The following is a 26,570-nucleotide window of genomic DNA, read 5'->3' as shown; positions in this document are numbered from 1 at the left end:
ACTTTATGTCGAATATCCGATATCTGATCTTACACAATAATGTTACTTATATCCATACGTACATAAAATACAGTTATAATTATTGGTTTTAATGAGCAACGACGACATATACAAATGATGTTTTATAGATTCTTCTTTCCACTGACATGAAAACTAAAGCAAGGTTTAGTGGGTTTTTTTTATTGTTTCATAGGCGAGTAGCGAACGAGTCAATATCGGATCGAAAAGCTGGTAGTCGATACCTATGGTTTGTATTTGTTTTTGTCTTCATGTGAATATATACTATACATATATATATATATATCAGTTTGTATAGTATGAGTCTGAATATGTTTGGCAGTTTTCTTTTTGGGGAAAGGATTTTACAATTTTCGCATTGCTCAGATGGTCAGTCGACAATAAAAGGGAAAATTGTACCTATAGCATATATTTATTTATGTAAAAATATATGAATCGAATAAAGTATTCGTATATTCGTATGTTAATACACGTTCATATATGTATACATCCACAATAGACACAAATTATATAGTAAATACCATCTAAACATACAGCTTAAAGCACGCTAGCTCACATTCGCATGGGATACACACACAGCACACATAAATACATACACATGCATATATATTTCTAAATTGCGTTGGTATATAGGGAAAGCCACTCCTTCCTTTTTAATGATTCATGATTCTATCAACTAGAAGCTTATAGACAAGCTAATTCATAAATCATTTGCATCGCTTTGAGACATAGCTTTTAGGAGACCCTCTTAGGACTCTCTTATTCAGCTGACATTATATTATGAACTTGCTCCAACTTAAAAGCCAATCGCTGCTTCTGTGAAAACTCATCTTCCTCCAGAGTAACAGTGAGCTGTTCATTGTATTTTACAGCGTAAGTGTACAACTCATGCAGAGCACAATTGGTATTAAACTCTGTCGTATGCAGCTGAAATTAAATGATCGAAATTAATTTTTTTAAATGAATTAATATTGCTAGATTAGAAATAAGCTACTAACCCTTGATTCTTCAGCAAGCATAGCATTCATATCTTGATCTGATATGGGTGACATATCTCGAATATCTCTATAGTAGCGATCTACCCACTTACGATACTCTGGAATATCCTTTGCATATAGTAGTTTCGAGCTTGGAGAGTCTTTGCCTGTAACAAAACAGAGTAGTAAAGAAGAGTTTCTCTCGAAAACTTTACCATTTCATACCCAAACGATGATCTGAAGTAGAGCAAGAGTCCATGAATGTTTGAGCCACAACTGATAGGCAGGAGTCTACAATATTCGACTTGTGTATGTCGAAGACAAAGTTTGGATTTTTGATTAGGTTCACCCAAAAACTAAAAGAATACCAAGGAGACTCAATGTCAATATCTACCTCTATTAAAGTTTTTTAGTTAATAGGATAGGATACGTACCGCAAGGGTAGACTGTTGCTCTTCCACGTATGCACAACCTCAGGATCAGTTATCCCATGCAATTGGGCTTGATCGTCCAGAAAATCGAACATGTATTTAATTGCCAGTGGCAGGGCCGACCCGCGATGTGCAGTGCTGAATATTGTCTCAAACAGATCGTCCACAAACTTCTGCAGCGTGCCCTTAGTCGCTAACAGTCTGGTTAGATAGATCTCGGACACCAGTTTATTGACTCGTTCGCCTTCTTTCTGCATATCACTGTCGTGATGTTTTACCAAATGCCAGTACCTTATACCACTATCCTGCATATCGTTGTTCAGGGGGCTGCCGGCGCGGCTAAATGTCGGAGAGGAGGAGGTGTACTTCGATATATTAAGAGTTTCATACCTAAGATTGACAATAATATGTTAAAATAAATGCATTTGCTGAACGATGTTAAAAAGTTGTTGTGTTTACTTGTGAGATTTTTCATTTTTATCCGATAATATACTGAAGTTATAGATTGAGCTCTGCTTCGGCACCAAGCTCAATCCAGCCCCATCTGGCACGTTGTAGTGCTGCAATGTGTTCAGCTTTTTCCATTCGCTCTCTGTCTTGGAAGTGACGTCTTCATCGTACAAAATGACTCGTCCGGTAGCACCTGTGCGCCACTCTTTTGCAGCAAAATAAATAGATTTAAAATGATAGATATCGCTTAAATTGACATGGACAATCCTTAACTGAAAAAGTTATAATAATAATACCGACTTTTACCAAATCTTACTCATTAATTTTTTCAGAATTATTTTTGTTGTTGTTGTTGTTGCTGTTGCTTTTACGGCAGTACGCGCAGAAGAAAGTCGAAACGACAAGATAGTTCACAACCATAGAAATAAGTACGACGACAAAATACACTAAATGGTTAATTACGATTGATGCGAATTTAGATTGTAGCTGCAGCTGTAGGCTTGATTCTTATAATCAAACCAAACGACAGTCAATAAACCTTGCGTAAAAAAAAAAAAACGAGGGGGAACGTTGTAAGTTGCTTCGGAGACTGCAACTCTACATTTATACCTGATACTTCCTTTTGGCTATAAAAATGATCCGATCTGATCCAGATTCAGCAACCGGATAGATATGGTCATTCTCTATGATTGTGCGTTTTTAGTTTCTCGAATCTGCAATATTGTGGATGCAACAGATTTTCGTCCTTTGTGGGGGCGGAAGGAGGAGGTTTTATAGTGAGATCTAACAGAAGCGCGGATACCAAATTTGGTTACTCTAGCCTTAATAGTCTCTGAGATTTGTGGATGGCCCAAAAATGTAGAATAAACTAGCGGACACGGCGAAAACTCCACAGTGATAATAAAACCCAACCTCTGATTGAAACGTATACAATTAAGACGCTCAGTTTCGAACTTTACGGATATGTCAACGCAGTCTACCTGTAAAAACTGAACAGATGATTCTCATAATCTAAATCATAAATCTGAAATAATTGTAGAATGAAAACGAGGGGAACGTTGCTGCGACCGCAACTCTACATTTATACCCGATACAAACGCTTCCTTCTGGACGTTACACACGTCCATTTTCACGCTCTGATAATGATTTCGAGCTCGTCAGAATACATTGTATCCATTGAGTTTTTGAACAATCTGACCAATTCCTTATGTTAATGCAGGAGAACTTGCAATTGTTCTATCATTTCACGTTTCGTTGCAGTACAAATTTCACAACGCTTATCTATTTAAATTTCGGAATCACCAAAGAAATAGATCTGAAGTAACATATAATATTCGTTTAGTGGTGGTAACAAAGCGCCCTCTTGAATGTGAATATAACCTTGAATCAGAATTTTTGGTAGCAATTTCGACAACTAATTAAAAGAATTTTTAATTTTGATAACCCGGATTGTTGCCGCGTGGCCGGAAGAGTTAAAACGGGAAATTTCGCCTCGAAACCGAGTGCTGTCAATTACGCTTTTTTCGCGTCAGATCTGGCTTGACCTTTTTTCGTCAAAAAAATCTTGTTCGCTGAGAAACATGGAATTAGCACAATTTTGGATTACTTTTAAGTTTAAAATATTCAGAAATTGAATGTAAATATAGCGATATTCAAAAATAAACAGAGAAAATACCATCGACATCACTATTAAGCCAGGATAATCTGGTTAAGACAAAACTAAGGAATTCCATAGAACTAAAAAGGACCAATAGCAGTCTGTGCATAAGGTAAAGTTTTCTTGTCAGTAAAAGGATATTACTAGGTTTTATTTAAATATACAGGTATGGCTTGCGAAGAATTGGAAAATGCTGTTTTGACTACGAAGTGCCATGTGTGCCAGTGGCTACGACCATGTCGTACGAATGCAAATCAGAAGCTAGCCCCACAGAGCTGGATGACTTAATAAAAAATATATATAAAATAGATATTTACTAACATTTTAATACAAAATTCTTAGCACTATTATTTACTCTTTTTGTATTTTGGTTGAAAATTTTCCGCTTTTTTTCCAAGTAGAAACAGCTTTTTTTCTGATAAAAAATTGGCAGCACTGGCCGGGGGTTTCCGACTGCAACTTCAATGCGTTGCAATGCTGGCATATGAAAGACAATGAACAGATATCAAAGCAGCGAAGATCTTTGTATATTCTTTATTTTTGGACTCTTGTGCTTATTCGGATACAGTGACACTCAAATACATATACACAACTGGCCAAAATAATAAGTACACGCTTATGAACTTTCTTTCACGTCCTATAAAACTCAAATATATATTTTATGACCGACTTAAAAACTTTAAAAACAAACAAGGGCTGGCCAAAATAATAAGTACAGCAATTCTCCAAATCGAAAATCTAAAAGCATATAAAAATTTGTCCACTTTTTTCTTATAATTTATAATCTTTTACTAGTATCCTATATAGCAACACTTATTTTGGATGACTTCGGCCATTCTTTTTGGCATACTAGCAATAAGTTTGCGGCAAGTCTCCACTGGAATCTCACACCACGTTTTTTGCACAAATTCTCCACAATTCTTTTTCTTTGCGAAAAGCATTTTTACCAATTTGACGTTTCAAGTCACCCCAAAGGCTTTCAAATGGGTTTAAATCAGGAGACTGACTTAGCCAAGCCATAACGTTTACATTTTTTCCCGTAAACCAAGCCCTGACCACCTTTGAGGTGTGCTTTGGGTCATGTTCCTGTAGAAAGACCGATCTCAAGACCGAATTGGTTCACAGGATCTGTTATGCGATGTACCGGCTCAACGCCATGCCAAGAACAATAGCCTCAGATACCTTCATATACATCGGCCTCCGTTCTTAACCATTTTATTTTTGTCGTTGTAAGGAATGTGCCGAAAAGAAACTGCACACTTTGTTTTTCTTATAACTTCGATGTTTTCGTTCCGATTTCAATTTTTATTTTTTTTAATTTTAGAGAAAAACATTAACTTTCAATTTTGTTAATAAATTTAAAAAAATGTCTAGCCTTTTATTTTTGATTGAATTGTTTGCTTAACACCGCTCATTAAGTTCTGCACACACTCTTTGGAAATCCTACGGGTCGCACGCATCCAGTTTTTTTTTATATCTTCCATGTTTTCGGAGAGACTACCATCCTTCTTTAAATTTCTTTTAACTAATGCCCAATATCGCTCTATTGGCCGGAGCTCTGGGCAATTTGGTGGGTTCTCCTCTTTTGACACGAAATTGATGCCTTTTGAGTCAAGTAGCGCTAACGTTGAGCGGGCATAGTGCGCGGACGCCAGATCTGGCCAAAATATTCTTGACACATTGTGTTTTTCATAAAAAGGTATAATACGCTTTTTCAAACACTCCTTCATGTACACATCGGCGTTGATTGTCTCCTTTGTGAAAAAAGCACTGCTTCTTAGGCCACAGGTGCAAATGGTCTGCCATATTAGCACTTTCTCCCCAAATTTATCGACTTGAATTGTTGACACCGACTCGTCAACAGTTCCACCTTTAACTTTTGTATAAAACTGAGGGCCGGGTAAAGTTTTCGAGTCCAATTTGACATACGTTTCGTCGTCCATAATAACGCATTGAACTGCATCATTGAGCAAGCGATCATAAAGCTTTCGCACTCTCGTTTTGCCGACTTCTACTTGTCGCAGACTTTTTTTCGGAACTTTTTGTTTTTTGTATGTCTTTAAATTATGGCGTTGCTTTTTTTTTTAACCATACTCATACTTGTTCGCGCTTTTTTTGCCAATTCTCGAACGAACATCGTGTTATGTTTGTGGATTAAGGCTAATGCTTTTTTATCAATATTTTGATCCCTTGGACCCTTTTTTCTCCCAGTTTTTGGTAAATCTTTTAAAGAACATGTCTCTTCAAACTTAATTATAATATTTTAAACACTATTAACACTAACTTTGTAGCGTTTAGCTAATTGTCTGTAAGACACACCTTTTTCTGTGCAATAATTGTGCAAAATTTTTTTGCGAACTTGCTCTTTAAATCGAGGCATCCTTGAAACTGATAAGTGAATAGTGAAAAATGAACATGCAAACAAGGCAGAATTTCTCAAGCTTTCTAACGGTGCATCGAACGGCATGATCGAAAGCTCGCACTGCGAGAAATTGACGATTGTAAGTGTGCAGTTTCTTTTCGGCACATTCCTTATACATCTTCTGGAGTCATTATCAAAAAGATTTATTTTTTTTTCGTCTCTCAATAATATATTATTCCAATTCTCTCAATAATATATTATTCCACTTTTAAGACCCATCTGACCCAGACCATGCCAAATGATTTTCAACAACTTTTTGCCCCATCTTTTTACTCGGAGTAAGAGAATTTTTTGGACTATACGTCCTGTTAGGTCTGTATATTGAAGTCTCCGACGAACCATCAGACCTGATGGTTGACCGTTGTTTGTAAAGATTTCTTCTTCCATCCTCGATTTGCAATAAGCACTTTAGATATTAAAGCATTCTTAAAATAAAAAAAACCGAGCGTCCAGGACTTTTCGCGATTTCCCGGAGAATTTTCCTTTCTTTTTGAAGAATTATGGAAAACTTATTTTATTCAGCAGTATGGCCTATCTAAAGAATTTTTTTAACTCTCATGTACTTAAATATGAAAGAACTAAATAAAAACCACCATCCCTTTGACCAAATCGTTATCAAATTCTTTAAAATTTACAAATAACACCAGTGTACTTATTATTGTGGCCAGACCAAAAATGCCCATTCAGCAAAAATTTAAGCATAGAATTTTATAAAGATGGCTCCCCACTTTATTATACCCGATACTCAAAATGAGTATTGGGGTATATTAGATTTGTGGTAAAAGTGGATGTGTGTAACGTCCAGAAGGAATCGTTTCCGACCCTATAAAGTATATATATTCTTGATCAGCATCAATAGCCGAGTCGATTGAGCCCTGTCTGTCTGTCCGTCCGTCCGTCTGTCCGTCTGTCCGTCCCCTTCAGCGCCTAATGCTCAAAGACTATAAGAGCTAGAGCAACGATGTTTTGGATCCAGACTTCTGTAATATGTCACTGCTCCAAAAATATTTCAAAACTTTGCCCCGCCCACTTCCGCCCCCATAAAGGGCGAAAATCTGTGGCATCCACAATTTCGACGATACGAGAAAACTAAAAACGCAGAATCGTAGAAGATGACTATATCTTCTAGAGTGCAAAATCTGAACCAGATCGTATAATTATTACAGCCAGAATCACGAAAACAATTTCACTTTTTCTCGCTCTGTCTCACTCTAACACACAGGTTTCATAGTCGGTTTTGCCAATTGCAAAATATGAGTTCAAGGATCTCAGAACCTATAAAAGCCAGAGCAACCAAATTTGGTATCCACACTCCTGTGATATCGGACCTTGACCGTTTCCTGTCCAAATTTCGCCACACCCCCTTCCGCCCCCGCAAAGGACGAAAATCTGAGGCAACCACAAATCTCAGAGACTATTAAGGCTAGAGTAACCAAATTTGGTACACACACTCCTTTAAGATGTCACTATAAAGCGTATATCTCAGAATTTCGCCCCACCCCCATCCGCCCCCACAAAGGACGAAAATCTGTTGCATCCACAATATTGCAGATTTGAGAAAACTAAAAACGCAGAATCATAGATAATGACCATATCTATCAGATTGCTGAATCTGGATCAGATCAGATAATTTTTGTAGCCAAAAGGAACAAATCAATTTGCATTGGCTACGCAGCGCCCGACGTCACGCTCAGACTGATTTTCTGTCTCTCTCGCACGCACTCTTTGTCGTGTCGTTAAATATTAGCGGCGTCTGCCGGAGGAGAGCCATACTGCCTTAGTATCGGGTATAACCGTAGAGTTGCGGTGTCCGCAGCAACTCACAACGTTCCCCCTCGTTTTTGATTTAAATATTTGGCAATATTTGTAACCTTTCCAAATATAAACAATTGGCATTTACAAAAATTCGAGCTATTCCATAGCAAACTAGCACGATACCGATGTCCTTATTTTGTTGGCCAGTAGTGTAAATACTCCAACCTTTTCCGGACAACCAGACAACGTAATTTTTGTTGTGCTGTGTAAGTGGATAGTTCCATAATTTCCCTTTTAATTCTTTCCGGGGTTCCCTGGGCTTTGGACGTTTACTTCGGTACTCTCAGCAATTTCAACCGAACAAGATTGCAAAAGATTGCAAAAAGCCTTCCTAAAAAAAATTCTCTGTCTTCATTTCTCAATCCGGAATACGAATCGTCGAATCAGAATGCTTAAATACGGAGAGCTCAAAGTTGAGCAGTTTAAGAAAGAATTGGCTGACCGGGGCTTACCGACAAGCGGTTTGAAAGCCGAAATGCAACTAAAAGCTGCATTGAAGATATCTGTTCTCAATGGAAATGGAAATGATGCAACAAGTGATGCAACAAGCAGCAAATGATGCTGCAGATGAAGGGTAAAGGCTACCAGCAGCAACAAGTTAGGCTGAAGTAACAAGATCATGGCGAGATGCTTAAGGGTCAGGACGAACAATAACAATAGGTTATGTTTCAGATAAAAGATAAAGGTGAAGCCAAGTCACAGATGTTGGAAGCTTTGGTAAAACAGATAAACGAAAAATTGGGCAACGTTGACAAGAAACTCCACGAAAACGTTTAGCGTCTGGAAAAGTCCGTCTCTGGGAATAATTGACGGAAGCCAATCCCGGGCGGCCGCTTTGATGCCTTTCTTGAAGTGTCAACGGATTCCCGACGCAGACAGACTGAATTACGAAGCCGTTAAGCGCACTCTGGAGAGTCGATATGGAGATGCCCAAATGCTGGAAGTTCTTTGCCTGGAGCTAAAAGACAGGGTACAATGTTACGGAGACTCTCTTTAAGAGTTCGCGACAGATATAGAGAAACTATCACGCCTGGCTTACAACGATGCACCAAACGACTTACTGGGGAGATACAAGATCAATGGTTTTATTGACAGTATCAGAGATATGGACACACCCCGCAGTCAGTCAGGCTCTTAATGTGTATCTTTTACGGACTGAGTTGAGTGATGGTAAACGACTGATAAGCAACCAGGGACATAGAGTATTCATAGCAAGTTGCTTCGTCTGCAGAAAGCATTTCCAGAGAAAGTAATGGACTCGAAATTTGGTAATCTCACTAAAACTAAAGGTTGAGATGCGCAGATAATGGGCAAAATTACAAAGAAGCTTGGTATTGCGAAGACAATCCAAGAGCACGATTTCATTTCAGCTGACGTCATGGAAGACATCAGATGTAGATTTTATGACCCGCAATGGTTTTACACTTGACTTGAGATATGGGAATTCACAATGGCCTATATGTAAAAACGGTGACAACGGGTACGGCAGAAAGATCTATGCATCGTACAAGGAAATGACAAAGCAAAAGATTGACGCTGCAGGTCAAACCGAAACTGCATTATAATTCCGGGCTATTCACTTGCCTCGTGCTTTGAGGAAGAAAGGTGCCAACCGGGTTAGAAATACAGAATAATTGTCTTCCACGCACAAGACCAGTGCGACGAGCGAAAACATCAAATGTAAACTCTCTGCAACGAAAAGCTAAAAATAATGAGAGGTTGATGGAAGCAATTATCAACGACGTGAATGCTTCGGAAACGTAACAATACAATTTGTCAGAACCACTTTAAAAATGACTTCTAACGTGCGAAATCTCTTATTTAAGAGTACACAATGTGATCCCAGCCAATTAATTTTGGGTACAGAGCTATCGGGCAAGGCAACGGCAGTGCGATAGACTTTTGAGTTTTACCCCTGCAATAGGGTATTTGAAGTGAGAGGCAGCTCCACTACGTCTGACGACCACGTTATAGAAGATCTAAAAACTTAGCTATAGGCAGCGTACTAAGGGCAACATTGTCTGTCCTATACACAGCGGATATCCCCACAAATGGACGGCTAATAACTTATATGTTTGCTGGCCATGCTGCGTTCACAAGTCGCTTCAGATGTCCAGTTCAAGCTACAACTAAACTGGCTAGAGTACGGGCGTATTTATATAAACGAACAAAAAGGCAAACATATGACACTTACTCTTAACAGGTAAAGCTATACTTCGCAACCTTAAAGCCACATTGAAGCTAAACATTCTATCCATTATAATAAGAAATTCTGCTTTACCATAGCTTCGAATCGCTTGATCAAAACGGACCGGATGAAGCGATTCCTGTAATTTGTACTGTGTCAAATCAGAATCGATTCGTTTTTTCTGACTCGTTCTCTACTCGATTTTGTGGTAGAGTGAACGGTTTTTTGCTTCGCGATGACGAATGTCATCTACAATGTCATCTAGGCGTTGACGCCAGCCAAATCGAACCCTTTGTTTTTTCTTTTGTTTCTTTCTTTTCCGCGCGTGCCGAACTTAATTCGGTTCTGCCGATCGTGCGCAGTAGCAGAGAACTTCGTTTTATCTTTTCGTCTCCTTTGCGCCTGCGTCGACAGAACTCCTTTGGTTTGATCTTTGCTATTTGCAAGCATCAAACGAAGTTTTAATAAGTGAAATTAAGTAATCTGTGATTATTATTAATATCAGGTAAGTGCAGTTTTTAAATATTTAATAATATGTGTTGTGCGCGTGTTAAATAAAGAAAATTCAATTGTATAAAAGGTTGAATTTATAAAAAAAAACTGCGTTAAAATTATATTAATGTTTCGCTGCATTCAAATTTTATATATCTTTATTCTACTCTTATGCTCGGGAATAAAAGAAGAATAAAGAAACAGAATGTAGGTTTAAAAAAATAATGTAAAAAAAAAAAATAATTAATTAATTAACATATCCATATTATTTCAGCGGCGGTGAAGATGAAAATACCCAACGAGCCAGCAGATAAAGTGATTAGGAAGGCTATTCACAATATTAAGAATAGCTATTTTCAAAAGGGCGCAAGGGGAAAAAAATACAAAGCTCTGGCATCCTTAGACAATAATTAATAATTTTTAATAAATAAAACTAATTAAAAAAATAAACAATTGAATGTATTACTTTTTTATGTGAAAAATCATCACTTATAAAATGCATGATTTTTCGGTTAAAATCATCGCTTATTAAGTGCATGATTTTTCGGCAATGCTCGATGACAATGTCATCGATTATGCCCTAGGACATCTCCATGTTAAACTAAACAGCTGAGCGTATGGCCGGTCATCAACTATGTCATCGGGGGTAGTGAAACAGTCACCGACGTGTCAGCATCTGAGTCATCGATGTCCCGTACTGCAGGGACTCTACAAATTTCCATGTGTGTAATAATTTTGTACATGAATGCTATACATGTTTACGCATACACAAGAGGAATTCTTCGTAGTATGTGCCGAAAGTTTAGCTTGAGCAACCAAATTTGGTATCCACACTCCTAATATATCGGACCGAGACGAGTTTGTTTCAAAATTTCGCCCCCTTCCGCCCCCACAAAGGACGAAAAACTGTTGCATACACAATATTGAGTATACGAGAAAACTAAAAACGCAGAATCATAGATAATGATCATATCTATCAGATTGCTGAATCTGGATCAGATCATTTTTATAGCCAAAAGGACAAATCAATTTGCAGTGGCTACGCAGCGCCCGACGTCACGCTCAGACTGATTTTCTGTCTCTCTCGCACGCACTCTTCGTCGTGTCGTTCAATATTAGCGGCGTCTGCCGGAGGAGAGCCATACTGACTAAGTATCGGGTATAAATGTAGAGTTGCGGTGTACCCAGCAACTCACAACGTTCACCCTCGTTGATTTTGAGATTTTGGTTTTCTTGTATCTTCAAAATTGTGGATGCCATAGATTTCTTCCCTTTTTGGGGACTGGGCGAAATTATGAAATACACTGGTAACAGAGTGATGTCACAGAAGTCTGGATACACAATTCGGTTGCTCTAGCTCTTATAGCCTCTGAGATCTAGGCGCTCATCGGAACGGACAGACGGGCAAGGCTATATCGACTTGGCTATTGATGCTGGTCCAGAATTGAAAGCCGCGAAGGTGAACAGCTACATGCGAGGGGTAAATGCAACATACAGGTTGTGCGGACCATCTCGGACGTCGCAGCGCTAGTCATCACCGGGATAGTTCCGCTCAGGGAGCAGATAAGGGAGAGGAAGCGAATTCACTATGCCACGCAGGATAGTGTAGCGCAAGTACGCACCAACGCCAAGTTAAATTACGCCGTCAGAAAAAAGTATAATTGACAGATGGCAGACCCGGTGGGACAACTCACCCAAAGGGCGTTGGACCCAAACCCTCATCCTACGGATGGCATGCTGGGTTGGAAGGAAGTACGGCCAGGTAGACTTCTACTTCACCCAAGGTATTTCTATAAGATTGTAACGACGGTATATCTAAGAATAAAGACGCGCTTTTGATTTTGAACCGGTAGCGAGACAAGGGTCCTCCCCGGGAGAGCAAAAAATAATAATCTATATTCTTACAAAATTATATATCGACAATTTCACCCACGGACCCGTGAAACCCAATCTGGGTGATTTTGTGTGCAGAACTACATGCGATCATTTCGTACAGCGGCGTTTATTCACGTGCGTACGCTCCTGCACATACCACGCACATACGTACAATTGCGTACAGTTCTATGCGACTGCAGAGGTGACTAAGACTTGTAAGGCGCGCTAAGACTTTTAACCGAAAACCCTCGGCACGACGGATTAACAAACTAAGAAGGATTTCTAGAGAGAAATGAGGAAATCTTTTAGTGAAAAGGAAGAAAGCATATGGAAATAAGTTTCTATTAGCTTTTTGGCTTATTAATTATTTGGTCTATTTGGTTTCGTCGAATACGCATGCCGGTAATCTACTTACCTAGATCTAAATCTTCTTTCCGAGGTCTCTGGCTGGAGGGTATGTTTCTGTAGATTGTCTCCAAGCATTTTTCCTTGACTTGGCCAATTGTATCGCAGTCCAAAACTTTTACGGACACATTCTCTGTGTGGGAAGGCAACATGTCGAGGTTGTTGCAGAAGATTGGCTGCTGTATAATGCTGGCGTAAACATTCATTGGCCGAAAATCGATAGACTGTCGTATGAGTTTCTCCTCACTAAGGGAGTATCTGGCCTCGTGAGTGCAAGCATCAACTGGCCCTTTGTCCACTTGCCCCTTCACAGCACGGAAGAGCATATATAGAGGCTCTCCTGCGCACTCCTTCAAGAATTTGTACAGCAGAAACGTAAACCAAGCACTCAACATTTTCTCAGCCACACTTTCGGTTCGCCGTAGTAGCAATTTCGGATGACTTTTCCCCTCTATGCACTTCTCGATCAGGTCGCCCAACAAGGTCTTCAGAATATCTGTGCAGTATTCCAACTTTGACTGTAATGTAACCATTATTAATGAGGCCACATTGACCCGTTCTCGCATCGAGAAGTATCGATTCGACTCCAGTGTACGTATGAAGAGAAGTAGGAACGTTTTGTTCATTATAAGTTGGCCAAATATACGTAGGCCCTTCTCCTTGCGCAGGAGTTCTGGTCTTTCCCACTGCAACACAACGTGATCTTCGTGGTTGGGAAAGAGAATCTTCATAGCATACGATCGGTAATCCAGGAAGGGAATGCCTCCAGAAGTAAGGTCGCCCGTGAGGTCAGTCATTTCCGTCTGGAGTTCAGCAAAGGCTTCTTTGCATTCGGCAGCCACTCGCAACTCCAGTATGTCCATCTGCTCCTGCATGTTGCGCAACACTCGGTTCGACTCGGAACTCTTTTTCTTATAGGCCACCAGCAAGGCCACGAAGACGAGCAGCAGGATCACAATGCTGGCTATTACCGCAACTATGACGTTCTCTCCCCAATCCAATATGATGTTCGACGACTCATAGCTCAGTATCCCAATGCGGTACTCCAGCGAGGATCCGATGCGAACAATCACTTCGGGGCCGTTGGGGCTCTTAGTTGCGGTGGATTCGGGCGGAGGTCGACATGTGAGTTGCTGGCGGGAAAGTGACGTGATGTTGCAGAAACCGTTTCCTATTCTCACCTCCACATCGCTCTCCTTGCATGCACGGTCTAAATTGCGACCGTTTATGGTTAGGTACTCGCTCTTAAAGTACTTGACCCTCTCTTCAAACACGAAGTACTCTGGGTTCGGATACAGCTCAAAGTGGTTGTTATGTATCTTCGACAGATTCTGAACACCCAGCACATTGTCCATAAGAAATCCGTACTCGAGGAGCATTGGGCTCTCTGCGTCCAAATACTTGCTGTCTGTCTCAATAATAGGTGATGCACACTCCATTTCCAAGTCCGACTGAACTCGGCACTGGCTTGCATACATCTCCGTATTGTACACCACATAAATGCTGGGAGACTGTATGCTCGTGAATTGGGTGCCAATCACCGAGATTCGAATACCCCCGGCCGGTATGCCCTTGGGAACTTTGATCTGGCCAGTAGGTCCGGAGCTGACGTGCTCAACGGTGGGGTCAAGCACATATTTGAAATTGTAATCGTTAAACTCGCGGGGGCCGTTGTCAAACGACATCTTCAGTCGCCCCTCGATGATCCCTGGCGACGGGGAGGTGCGACATATGGCTTGCGAGGTATCTGCACTCAGAATTTTGCAGGGCAAATGGTCGTTGATGGAAGCTTGGATGCGGGAGCCGGCATTCAAATGCTTTCCAGAAATGTGCACTTCGGTGCCACCGGATGTCGGGCCAAACTTTGGATTAAAGTCTAATATTTTCGGATCAACAAACTCGTAATCCTCTTTTGACTCGCCGCGGTAGTCCCCTATTTGGACCACTATTCTTCCGTTTCTATACATCTGTTCGCCTGGACTATCCACCGTGCACACAATTTGCTTTGTGTCGATGTAGAACTGCGGGAATGGCATACAGTTAATGCCAGCTATGCGAACTCCCGAGTAGATGTCGTTGTAGTTCTTGCCCAGATTGATTCCTCGTATCGTTATGTTCGTGCCGCCTTCCCAGGGACCCGTCTTCGGGTCAAATGTGTGAATCTCCGGGTTGGGACAAATCTCGCTCCGATTCAGCCAATCCGTTTTGCCCTCATTGTTCTTATTGCACTGCTCTTCCACCTCACACGTATTGGTGGACGAGCACCAGCCGCAGTTGTACTTGTCCGCCAGGGCCAAGCAAATGCCACAGCTGTCGGCCATGTCCCGGCACCGATAAATTACAACTGAAATATTATATATAATTTTAATACATTGGAAATACACCGCATTCGTTGGACACTTACCATGGATATTGTGCGGATTATCAAGGGGCTTCGACCCGCCCCAAATAACAGCGAAGGTAGCCGTCAGATTAGGCGATCTAGAGGTATACTGAAACTCCATGCTGTCACAGTAGATGGTGTCGCCAAGCAACTGAGCATTCAGGCTGGTAACACGGCCCTCGATATTGAACTGGCACACGAATCGGGTCTGCACAATAAACTGACCGATGATATGCACCTTGACCTTGATAGATTTACTCGTGCCCGCAGCCACAAGCACTTCGCTTCCGTCGCCTGTTGCATTGATCGTGGGACAGAATCCAGGGCCCGATCTATAGCTAGGGCCTATCCGGCTCACCCCTGTCACCAGTATGTCGTTCCGGCAGTTCTCAGCGGTGTCATGCGTGCACCGATGTGCCTCCACGCACCAATCACATGGGAACTCTGAGGACACACAGCGCGTGCACGAAGAGTGGGTACTGCAGTCAAAAAAGGTGAAGTCAGTGGACACCAAGTCCGGTCCGTTCCTGGTGCGCACAGATAACTTAGCTGTGAAATGGTGTTTTCCCTGCTCAATTTGTGGCAGCATGTCTGTGCGGGGTGTGGTGCAGTTTACTCCGTTGCGTTTCTTGGTGGCGTTGGTGAAGAGCGCCTTATCCTCGGTGGTAAAGGCACATATTAGATTCTCCTTCAGCTGCGGCAAGTGATCGATGATTAGCTCCAGGGTGCGAGCTGTAGTGCGTTGCAGCTGGTGCGGGACAACACTCGTTATTGTCGTGCACTTTCCAGTCTTGTAGCTGACCCAGTACAGCGGGTCGTTGGCATCATCCTGGCAATTGGAGCGCGGACTGCACTTGTTCTCCAAGGAGCACCAGCCACAGTACGGATCTCTGGCGCCCAAGCACTCTCCACAGGTCTTATAGTCGGAGCAGTCGAAGACCTTTACCTTGCTCACTCTGCTCTCAGACATGGCATAGATGTAGAGATTCTGGTTGTCAAACTTCATGTCTTGATTGATAGCCGAGCCCACATCCACGGGAAAGCTTGCATATTCGTTTGCAACGGACGACGATTCGACCACAACCTTCTTAAGGTATCCGTCCACTGTTCCAACAAAGACAACCGTGTATCCGCTGGTGCTAGTGGCCGCCACTGAGGTGAGTCTTGTGCTAAACATAGCCACGGGTACGGATGTGATGGGGTTCTCTCCTCCCAGCGGAGAATTTACGTCTAATCCACAGAAATCCTCGCCAATAGTTTGCAGTTTCTGGAATTGCGAAACAAAAAGATGTAAAATATTTAGTAATTATTTTAATTATAATACGGTTGGTACGGCCGTACCCGTATTTACACCGGGTTTCACAATTCGTATTCGTTGCTCTCTCGATATTTTGCGCACTATTCGAAGCCTCGCTTGTATTTGGGCACTGGCAATTCGGCCCGCATGACTATGTATAGTCTGGATCTTGCAGTTGAGTATTGCATATCGAATAGGTCTTCAATCTGACACAGTCGTCAACCACCCGTATTTAATCTGCCCCGACTTAAATCGATTTAAACAAATTCAGTTATTCTTTAAACGGAGCTGAGTTTATTCGATTTTCCGAATATGTTCAGACCTTTTCTGTCTTCTTCTGAGCTGTCACAAAAATAATATGGAGGGAACATTATATGCGTATAAACCTTATAATAAATTCGGTAAACAGTCGTATCATTGATAAAGAGATCTTTATTGACCCCTGTGGCCATACAGGCGATTCTGGATTTACGGGAGGAAAACAACGGTTTCAAGGGGCACGGAAAGACTTACCCATATACATAATATTGGCAGAAAATTTTAGGAATTTGCTCTTTCGCATTCCGAAATAAAAAATTTAATTGAGAGTACAATTTTTCAATGGGTTGATGTTTTAAATTTGGTTCCTATCCGTATTAGCATCAAAACACAAATCAGCTGTTTTTATAACGCTATAAGCAATAACTCAACTATATTCCACTTGAAACTATCATTCTGCGTTATTCAGGCAGGCTCCGTTTTTCACTTACTTTAGCGTTTTCGGTTCTCAGCCAAAATGGTCCTTTTTTCATATGCTTAATTATACCCGATACTCAAAATGAGTATAGGTATATTAGATTTCTGATGAAAATGGATGTGTGTAACGTCCAGAAGGAAGTGTTTCCGACCCCATAAAGTATACATATTCTTGATCATGTCTGCCTGGCCGTCCCTATGAGCGCCTAGTGCTCAGAGACTATAAGAGCTAGAGCAACGACATTTTGTATTCAGACTTTTGTAATGTCACTGTTACAAGCGTATTTCAAAATTTGGCCCCACCGCCCAAATTCGTGCTGTTACGCGCAAAACATTTTTGCCAACGTTCCGATAACCGAATCGGGCAGCATCAGCTATTAGCTCGAACACGAAAAGTATTGCTGCCAATTATCTCAGAGCCAAATTTAAGATTTAAGAATTTAAGCAAAATTACCCTGGTAATAGTGTAAAATTTATGTTAATGCATCAAGTGTAACCCGCAGGCTGACTGACTGATTTTTTCTGCGCGGCAGCAAACATGCGTTGTTGTAAATTAGTTAAGAAATAAATAAATAATGGCCCCGAACCGCCATTGGAAATGGATCAGCGATCAAATATGTTTGTTCTGATAATAAATAATACGTCTATAACATATGTATATAACATCTATAACGACCACATGTGGATACATGTTTATCATTTTTCACTTTAAGCGCCTGTAAAATCTTTAAAAATGAATCAATTCTTTTGATTTCAATTAATTTCAATTCAAAGAGATCCTTTTCCTTAAGAAATTTTAATTTGTTCAAAAAAAGAGCATGTATCCACTTTAATTTTTTAAATATATTTGTTCCAAAGGGCCTTAGCTTTTATCATATTCCGAATAAGTATTGGCATACTCTCGACTAAATATAGTAGCTGCTGGCAAGGTATCATGCGCTACTCCGACCACTCGCGCTCCCAAAAACTCACCCAATCCCTTTGGTGCAGACTCGTACTTTTCCAATGTTTTTTATACAGAGCCCATCGATTTTCAATGGGATTTAGATCTGGGCTATTGAGCAGGCCACTGGATTAAGTGAAAACTCGAGTTATTCGGACGATTTTTCACGAATTTAGCCTTGTGCGTCGGGCTACCATCTTGCTATAAAGTGATCTCGGATGGGGGGGAAGACACATTTGTCTATAAAATTTGACAAAATAGGTTCCTAAATATGAAGACAATATTCTTTCTTCATTATTCCATCGATTTTAACCAATTGGATAACTTTCCACCAAGTGTAGCAGCCCTACACCATCAGGCTTCCTCATCCATGTTTTATTGTTTCCTTGAACTGATGATTTTTCAGCTTTCCACTTGAGCTGTGCCAGTAGTATTCATTTCGATCAGACTGAAAACGGTTTATTTTGGTATATCTGACCCAATTACTTTCTTACAATCTTCCGTGGTCCAGTTCCTATGCTCCTCGCTAAATATAAGATGCGCAGCCACTTTTTGTAAGAGAAGGCAGGTTTTTTCTGGCTAACTGCCGGTGTCAGGCCGATCGTACGCAGAGCGTCCACTCATGGAACGTTCTCCAATTGGTTAAAATCGATGGAATAATGAAGAAAGAATATTATCTTCATATTTAGGAACCCATTTTGTCAAATTTTATAGACACATGTGTCTTCCCCACATCCGAAATCCCTTTATAGCAAAACGGTAGCCGGACGCACAAGGCTAAATTCGTGAAAATCGTCCCAATAACTCGAATTTTCACTTAATCCAGTGGCCTGCTCAATAGCCCAGATCTAAATCCCTTTGAAAATCGATGGGCTCTGTTTAAAAAACATTGGAAAAGTACGAGGCTGCACCAAAGGGATTGTGTGAGTCTTTCGGAGCGCCTGAAGTCGGAGTGGCGCATGATACCTTGCCAGCACCTACTAAATTTAGTCGAGAGTATGCAAATACTTATTCGGAATATGATAAAAGCTAAGGCTCTTTGAAAAACAATTTTTTTTTAAATTATTAAAGTACACAAATTTAGAACGTGTGGATACATGCTCTTTTTTTTAACAAATTAAAATCTCTTAAGGAAAAGGATCTCTTTGAATTGAAATTATTGTCTTTTTTCATTCTCACCAAATTAAAGAATCTTAAAAAAAAAAATCACAAGGCTTGATTCATTTTTAAAGATTTTACAGGCGCTTAAAGTGAAAAGTGATAAACATGTATCCACATGTGCTCGTCACTACATGCCTTACTACCGGGTCGATCTTAAAGTTTTATTTGTAAAACATTAATCTCTCGAGTTTATGATCTCCTTCTCGATCGTCACATTTATAATGAATCTTCACTGACATATCGATACTTGTCGCAGACCAGTCGAATACATTCTCACATTACTATCGATAAGTAAATATTTAATATATATTCATATCTTACATGTTTTTATACCCGATACCAGATACCCGAAAAGGGCCAACATAAAAATAAAACGAGAGGGAACGTTGTGAGTTGCTAATAACGGCGCTAACATTGAACGACAAAAAGTGTATGCGAAAGAGACAAAAAAATAGGTAAAACGTGTAGGGCGCTATAATAATGATCCAATCTGATCCAGGTAATCTGGTAGATATGGTTATTTTCTATGATTTAGCATTTTTAATTTTTTTGTATCTGAATAATTGTGGATGCCACAGATTCTTTTTTTTCGGGGCGGGGCGAAGTTTTGAAACACACTTGTAACACTGAGATATCACAGGAGTTGATATACCAAAATGGTTTCTTTAGCTTTTATAGTCTCTGAGATCTAGGCGCTCACCTGGAGCGACAGACGGACAGACATACATGGCTGTATCGATTCGGCTATTGATGCTGATCGAGTATATACATATACTTTATGGGGTCGGAGCCGCTTTCTTCTGGACGTTACACACATCCACTTTCCCCACAAATCTACTATACCCCTATACGCATTTTGTGTATCGGGAATAAAAACTAGAGGCAAGAGGGCTTTGTCCTGTGTCTCGACTCTACTCTGTGACTGTCCTCAAATTAGCTGTATTTTTCTAACTACAGCGTGATACGGGGAGAGCGTGTGGCCTCACTGTGGCCACCCTACGTTTTAGAACAACCAGGTATTCATGGAGAAAAACAGAAGCGCTTCTCAAAATATCAGAAGTCAAGCAGCAGTCAGCAACAAGAAGTGTCGAAATCACAGCGCTGGAATTTGTCAGAATTCAATAGTCGCAGCGGACAAAGGCAGTCGACGTCGAACTGTTTAATACCCTACCCTATTGCTAACACTGAAATACAATTAATGATTTATATTTAATTCCCATATATATAAGAATAGGTTTATTTTACAAACTAAGTACATATGTTTTACATACCGTTAAAACGCACGGCATACTGGGCGATATAAAGTCCAGTCCGCGCATTCCATTGCCATTGAAGCACGATTTGATATTTTGCATAAATTTACGACGAATGGATTTCAATGAGTAAATGCAGAGGGCCGAGATGTTGGTGGGTGCGTTTCCATCTCCCTTGGAGAACACAGCAAACAGAACGTCGTCTTGGATGGATATGCCCAAGCTTTGGGCCAGATCCGAGCTTGGCTTTCCCAAGAAGCCGGCCTGCACCAGATTAAATTTTGTGCCGCCCTGGGCCTCGCTGATGCACTCGACAGGGATCTCAGTGTACGAATAATAGTTGGAGTCCTCCTGGCATATACGTACCAGTTTCGTTATGTACTCCTTTGGGGACGAATGGTGGTTGTGCTTCAGTTGGGTCGTCAGAAAATATGAGAACCGCTCTGAGCTGAAGCCATATACATAGTTCACGAAATATGATTCCCGGGCGTACGAATTGATGAATGTTCGGGTTCCGGTTGTTACCGCTGATGAAGCGATCTGGAACATCTTGGTCTTCTCTAGAGATCGTGACGCCACAGCGGGGATTTCGCTGCGGTATGGCGAATTGTTTGTGTATGTGACTCCAACATACATTACATTGGTCACAGGATGCTGGGGAGGTCCCGGTGCTATGAATGCCACTGTTGAAGACTTGGCGTCATTTGCCACCACTGCATCTGGTACCTCGTGCTCAATTATACTGACGTTCTGCAGATTGCGCACTGTACACGTGCCCTGGAATAGGGAGCCGCACGCGATTAGGCGCGATGTGGCTCGGTCTATTAGCAGCACTTTGTTATAGTTGTCTGTCGGACTACGAACGGCGTTTAGCGGACAGTCGAGTATGCTGCACTCGACAGAATCGTTCTGGGGTCCGGTTTTCACTGTCTCGTGGAGGTCCAAGTCCGGCGACAGCTGATACAAACGGTTAACTCCGCCCACAAACACCCGTCCAGTAATTGTGTCCACCAGGATGTGGTTTAGGCGGGTGTCGAAGTTGGCCACATTTGTAATGGTGGTGCTCAGATTCTTAGCTTCATTGATGGCGACATTTGCGTCAGTTAAGCTTATGGAATCGTTTTGCAAAGACGCAACCATTCTTTCAGCCCGAAAGCGAGCGGCGACGGTCCGTGAATGTCCTGATCGTAGCCAGTACTCATGATGATCTCCCAGAGTTGCTAGTAGCAGAAACCATAGAAAGAAATGCATCTCCTCAATCGCTCCTTATCTCGGCGATTCGATGCACTTTTTGTATTGCAATGCAAAGGGTACCCAATTAGCAAATGCTAATATTCCTGGATTTAGCTAGTCGTTGGGTCTACTCTCAGGTATTATTCGTTGATAAATGCAGGATGTGCTTTTATTGTACTCTGTCTGTGGGTTCCTCCTTCAAGTGGTTTCTTCTTATCTGTTATCCATTTGACATCGAGTTGATCGCTCTAGTGTCTTTCAGGGAACTACTATGTGGTTATTAGCGGCATCATAGTTTCATCTTGTTTATGGAAGGATACAAAAATAGTAATTACAATTTAACTTCAGTGAAAAGTGTTATTGCATTTGTTTTCGTTTCCTCAAACATATATGTATATAAATGCTTAAATATATAATGTATGAGTTCCAAAATGAAAACTGAAGAATATATAGAATAACTATCAAGTTCAAAATGTGGTATGGGTTATTTATGTACATTAGCTAATGCGAGTATATACGGATATAGCCGAAAATTCCTATCCTTTCTGTACAGCAAATGCTAATATTCCTGGATTTAACTAGTCGTTGGGTCTACTCTCAGGTATGGTATTATTCGTTGATAAATGCAGGATGTGCTTTTATTGTACTCTGTCTGCAGCATTGGGATTCAAGTGGGAAATTTTAATAAAAAATTAGAACCATGAATATTTGCGGCCGGCGAACCCAGTCACAATAATGGTAAGGGTCCTTATGTGAGGAATGGAATTCTGGACCGGAATCAATCTGTATTCTGAAGCAAAAATAAAATTTAAAAAATAAAAGAATTTCGCGGCAGACGGTATCGGAAATTAACAAATCATCCCTTAAAGATAGACATGATTATTGTTTATTTTTGGGATTGTGTCTGGGTGTTAGCCTAATGACATTTTTTATGTACAAATTAATGTTCATATGGATGCATAGTCGAATGTTATTTATTTTAATAAAATGCAAAAAAGTTCAGTGCATATAATGCAAGTATGTACATATGTATGAGGGCATGTGCATATGTGCACACGTACATACAGCCAAACTACGATTCTTTCCTGCATCTACCACGCCCCTTACACCAACATAAATTTCTTTCTTTTTATGCACATATGTATGTGCATGCATACATACATTTACAATATTTGTTGTATATACATACATAAATATGTATTTAGTTGCGGAGCATCGATGCATTTTTTCTACCCAAATTAAAAAACTTCACTTTTTATGTATGATTGTTCATCTATATGTACATTTGTATGTAGAACTCGCAGTTTTTATGTGTCATAGATACGTATATACATACATAAATTAAATAACAAATGTAGATAGATATGTACAATTTTAGCTACGAACATGCACGAAGAGAATAATAACGCACTAACCGATTTGAACTGTAATTTTCAATTAAAGTCGAATTATCTGAGTTTATGATTTAAATTTGCTTTACTCTCGAGCAGTCTTCGATTTTCACTTTTCACAATGGGTTCGGGGTTCGGTCTTTGGTGCACTTTTGTATGTATAACTGAATCAAGCGAGGATGAGCGGTGCTTGTTTTAACTCCACGCCGGATGGATATACATACAAGATCTAATTATATCACAAATCGGTACCTATGAAAACTACATCCTCGGACAATACACCATATCGTTTTAATTTACTTATTTTTTTGCAAATTTACACATTTTCTCTGAAAGTAACAACTAGAGATGGGACAAAACAATTTTATTTCACTACCGATACTTTACCATATTAGTACAAACAAACACTAGTCTAGTATATACATATGTATATGTGCCAGTTCATACAAAACAGAAAACGTACCAGCCGAATTTTCGGCGGCAGCTCCCAGGTCTTCCGTTGTAGTACTTGTCTCGTTCGGCTCGCGCCTTGTCACAAGACAGGCCATATATATACATAAGAATATATATGTATATATATTTTAGTACACAGATGATATGTGCAAATATATCATTATTTTCATTTAAAAAGATTAGATGCAGTTATGGTTTGCTTACATGGTTTGCTTATGGTTGCTTACAAGAGTGTAAGTTTTAAAGGACTCAGGGTCTAAAAATGTTCCCTTTGGTATGAAACAATAAAATATAAAGTTACTAGAGGGTCAGACGCATATGAACTCGCTTCGCCAACCCTCGCACAATGGGGCCTCAGTGGAAAATAGGTGGAAAAAGCCAAAGAATATATGCATCTAAAAGCAAATTTTCCAGATCTCTCAAAAATCGAATTTTTATAAGAGCTGTCGCATTTATAATATGCTACTTTTAGTATGCGGTTGCGTCAGTTAAGTCGATCTAGAAGCCAAACCGCTTATGAACTAAATACAGGAATATTTAAAGAACATTTACAAAAAATAAAAATTTATATTGTTGTCAAATTAAAGTTTAAATATAATAAAAAACGAGGGGGAACGTTGTGAGTTGCTGCGGACACCGCAACTCTACAGTTATACCCGATACTAAGTCAGTATGGCTCTCCTCCGGCAGACGGCGCTAATATTAAACGACACGACGAAGAGTGCGTGCGAGAGAGACAGAAAATCAGTCTGAGCGTGACGTCGGGCGCTGCGTAGACACTGCAAATTGATTTGTTCCTTATGGCTATAAAAATGATCTGATCCAGATTCAGCAATCTGATAGATATGGCCAGTATCTATGATTCTGCGTTTTTAGTTTTCTCAAATCTGCAATATTGTGGATGCAACAAATTTTCGTCCTTTCTGGGGGCGGAAGGGGGTGGGGCGAAATTTTGAGATATACGATTAATAGTGAGATCTAACAGGAGTGCGGATACTAAATTTGGTTACTCTAGCCATAATAGTCTCTGAGATTTGTGAATATCCCCAGATTTGCATCCTTTGCGGGGGCGGAAGGGGGTGTGGCGAAATTTTGAAACAAACTCGTCTCGGTCCGATATATTTGGAGTGTGGATACCAAATTTGGTTGCTCTAGCTTTTATAGTCTCTAAGATCTAGGCGCTAATGTTTTACTCTAAGCAAAGCCGCCTATGCTACTTGTGTGTTAGAGAGAGACAGGGCGAGAAAAAATGAAATTGTTTTCTTGATGCTGGCTACAATAATAATACGATCCAATTCAGATTCTGCAGTCTAAAAGATATGGGCATTCTCTACGATTCTGCGTTTTTGGTTTTCTCGTATCTTTAAAATTGTGGATGCCACAGATTTTCGCTCTTTGTGGGGGCGGAAGTGGGCGGGGCAAAGTTTTGAAATATTTTTGTAGCAGTGACATATCACAGAAGTCTGGATCCAAAACATCGTTGCTCTAGCTCTTATAGTCTTTGAGCATTAGGCGCTGAAGGGGACGGACAGACGGACGGACGGACAGACAGACATGGCTCAATCGACTCGGCTATTGCTGCTGATCAAGAATATATATACTTTATGGGGTCGGAAACGATTCCTTCTGGACGTTACACACATCCACTTTTACCACAAATCTAATATACCCCAATATTCATTTTGAGTATCGGGTATAAAAACCAAGGGGAACGTTGTGAGTTGCTGCTGCGACCGCAACTCTACATTTATACCCGATACTTAGTCAGTATGGCTTTCCTACTGCAGACGGCGCTGACATTGAACGATAAAGAGTGCGTGCGAGAGAGACAGAAAATCAGTGAGAACTTGATGTCGGTTGCTGCGTAGTGACCGAAAATTGGTTTGTTACTTTTGACTATTATTATAATCCGATCTGCTCCAGATTCGGCAATCTGGCAGATATGGTCATTCTCTATGTTTTCGACCAACACCACCACCCCCAGCCAGTACGGTTATGCTACACCCACCGATGGGCAGGTAGGAAGTGCGACGCTTGCGTAGCTTTCATCCAACACTGAAAATGTCGCCATAAATAAAAGGAAAATTAGCCAAATTGATTCCAAGCAGGTTAAATATAAGATTAAGAAAAATCGATCAATTGTTTTGTTTTTGCTTTTAATTGTTGAAAGTTTTTAAAAATATATTAGGTTTGTTTTGCGAAGTAATAGGTAACGCCAAACCTGTTCCGTTGCTATACTTTCATGAATTGGTGCCTGAATTAAGTTGTGCAGTACAAATTCACAATTTTATGTTTCTGTTATTCTTTACATATGTATGTACATAATTTTTCATTTATTTATTGTTTGAATTCTTTAAGCTTTGTAGTCTCTCATAACATTTACCATAATTTAAATCTTAAAATTCTGTATGTGGAAATAGCAAGTGATGTGCAAACTATATTTCAGTAATACGGGGATATATCCTTTCCCCGTATGCATGTTTCTATCTAATTTAATTTTCTTACCAATTGAACACTCAGGCCACGTCTTGCATACGTTTACATCTTAACGTTTTATTCCACACCCCCGTCCGCTAGAATGTCCAGAATTAGTAGGTAAATTACTTAAAATTTCCAACACAATTGCAGCAAGTTTTTAAAGGGTTTTAATATTACCCAGGACTGAATGGAACAGTTTTATATCTGTAATTATTGATCCGAAAATATCGTTGTGCACTTATTGTTACTTGCAGCACAATTAAATGATACTGTGGTTATAATGTAATGCCCTCTGCACACTGAGAGGAATAGCTTCCTGGGGGAACAGTGGGAATTTTTGACAGATGTAAAACGCCGATTCACACTGGCACCATTCACCGTCCGCCAAAAACAGCTGATGACAATAACAATAACAGAGTTTTAGCATGGCCAATTTGTTTGGTTGGTTGAAAATATGAATAAAACTTTCACAATCTTTTGGCTGTGGTTCAACAGCAAGATATTTATTCAACA

At 40.3% G+C, this 26,570-nt stretch overlaps 1 protein-coding gene across 2 annotated transcripts; it reads right to left on the bottom strand.

Moving 5' to 3' along the window:
• Positions 1–411: 411 nt before the first annotated feature.
• On the bottom strand, positions 412–23,373 carry LOC6603491 (plexin-A2). 2 transcript variants are annotated; one of them, XM_002028437.2, is made up of 9 exons: positions 23,151–23,373; positions 20,521–22,036; positions 15,135–16,380; positions 12,741–15,074; positions 1,886–2,081; positions 1,430–1,816; positions 1,221–1,351; positions 1,017–1,162; positions 412–945 (listed from the first exon to the last, which is right to left on the bottom strand). In XM_002028437.2, exons 2-9 carry the CDS (start codon positions 21,751–21,753, stop codon positions 778–780), a joined length of 5,841 nt encoding a protein of 1,946 aa, XP_002028473.2. In that variant the 5' UTR covers positions 21,754–22,036; positions 23,151–23,373; the 3' UTR covers positions 412–777. The 2 variants fall into 2 exon arrangements, with proteins under 2 accessions (XP_002028473.2, XP_026846757.1); XM_026990956.1 differs by having other exon boundaries at positions 1,430–1,765.
• Between the last annotated feature and the right edge of the window lie 3,197 nt (positions 23,374–26,570).

This window comes from Drosophila persimilis, unplaced genomic scaffold (assembly GCF_003286085.1).
Source record: "Drosophila persimilis strain 14011-0111.01,24,50 unplaced genomic scaffold, DperRS2 tig00000652-arrow-arrow-pilon, whole genome shotgun sequence".
Lineage (NCBI taxonomy): Eukaryota > Metazoa > Arthropoda > Insecta > Diptera > Drosophilidae > Drosophila > Drosophila persimilis.
Note: the sequence above shows the minus strand (reverse complement) of the source record. Positions and strands in the feature narration are given on the sequence as shown.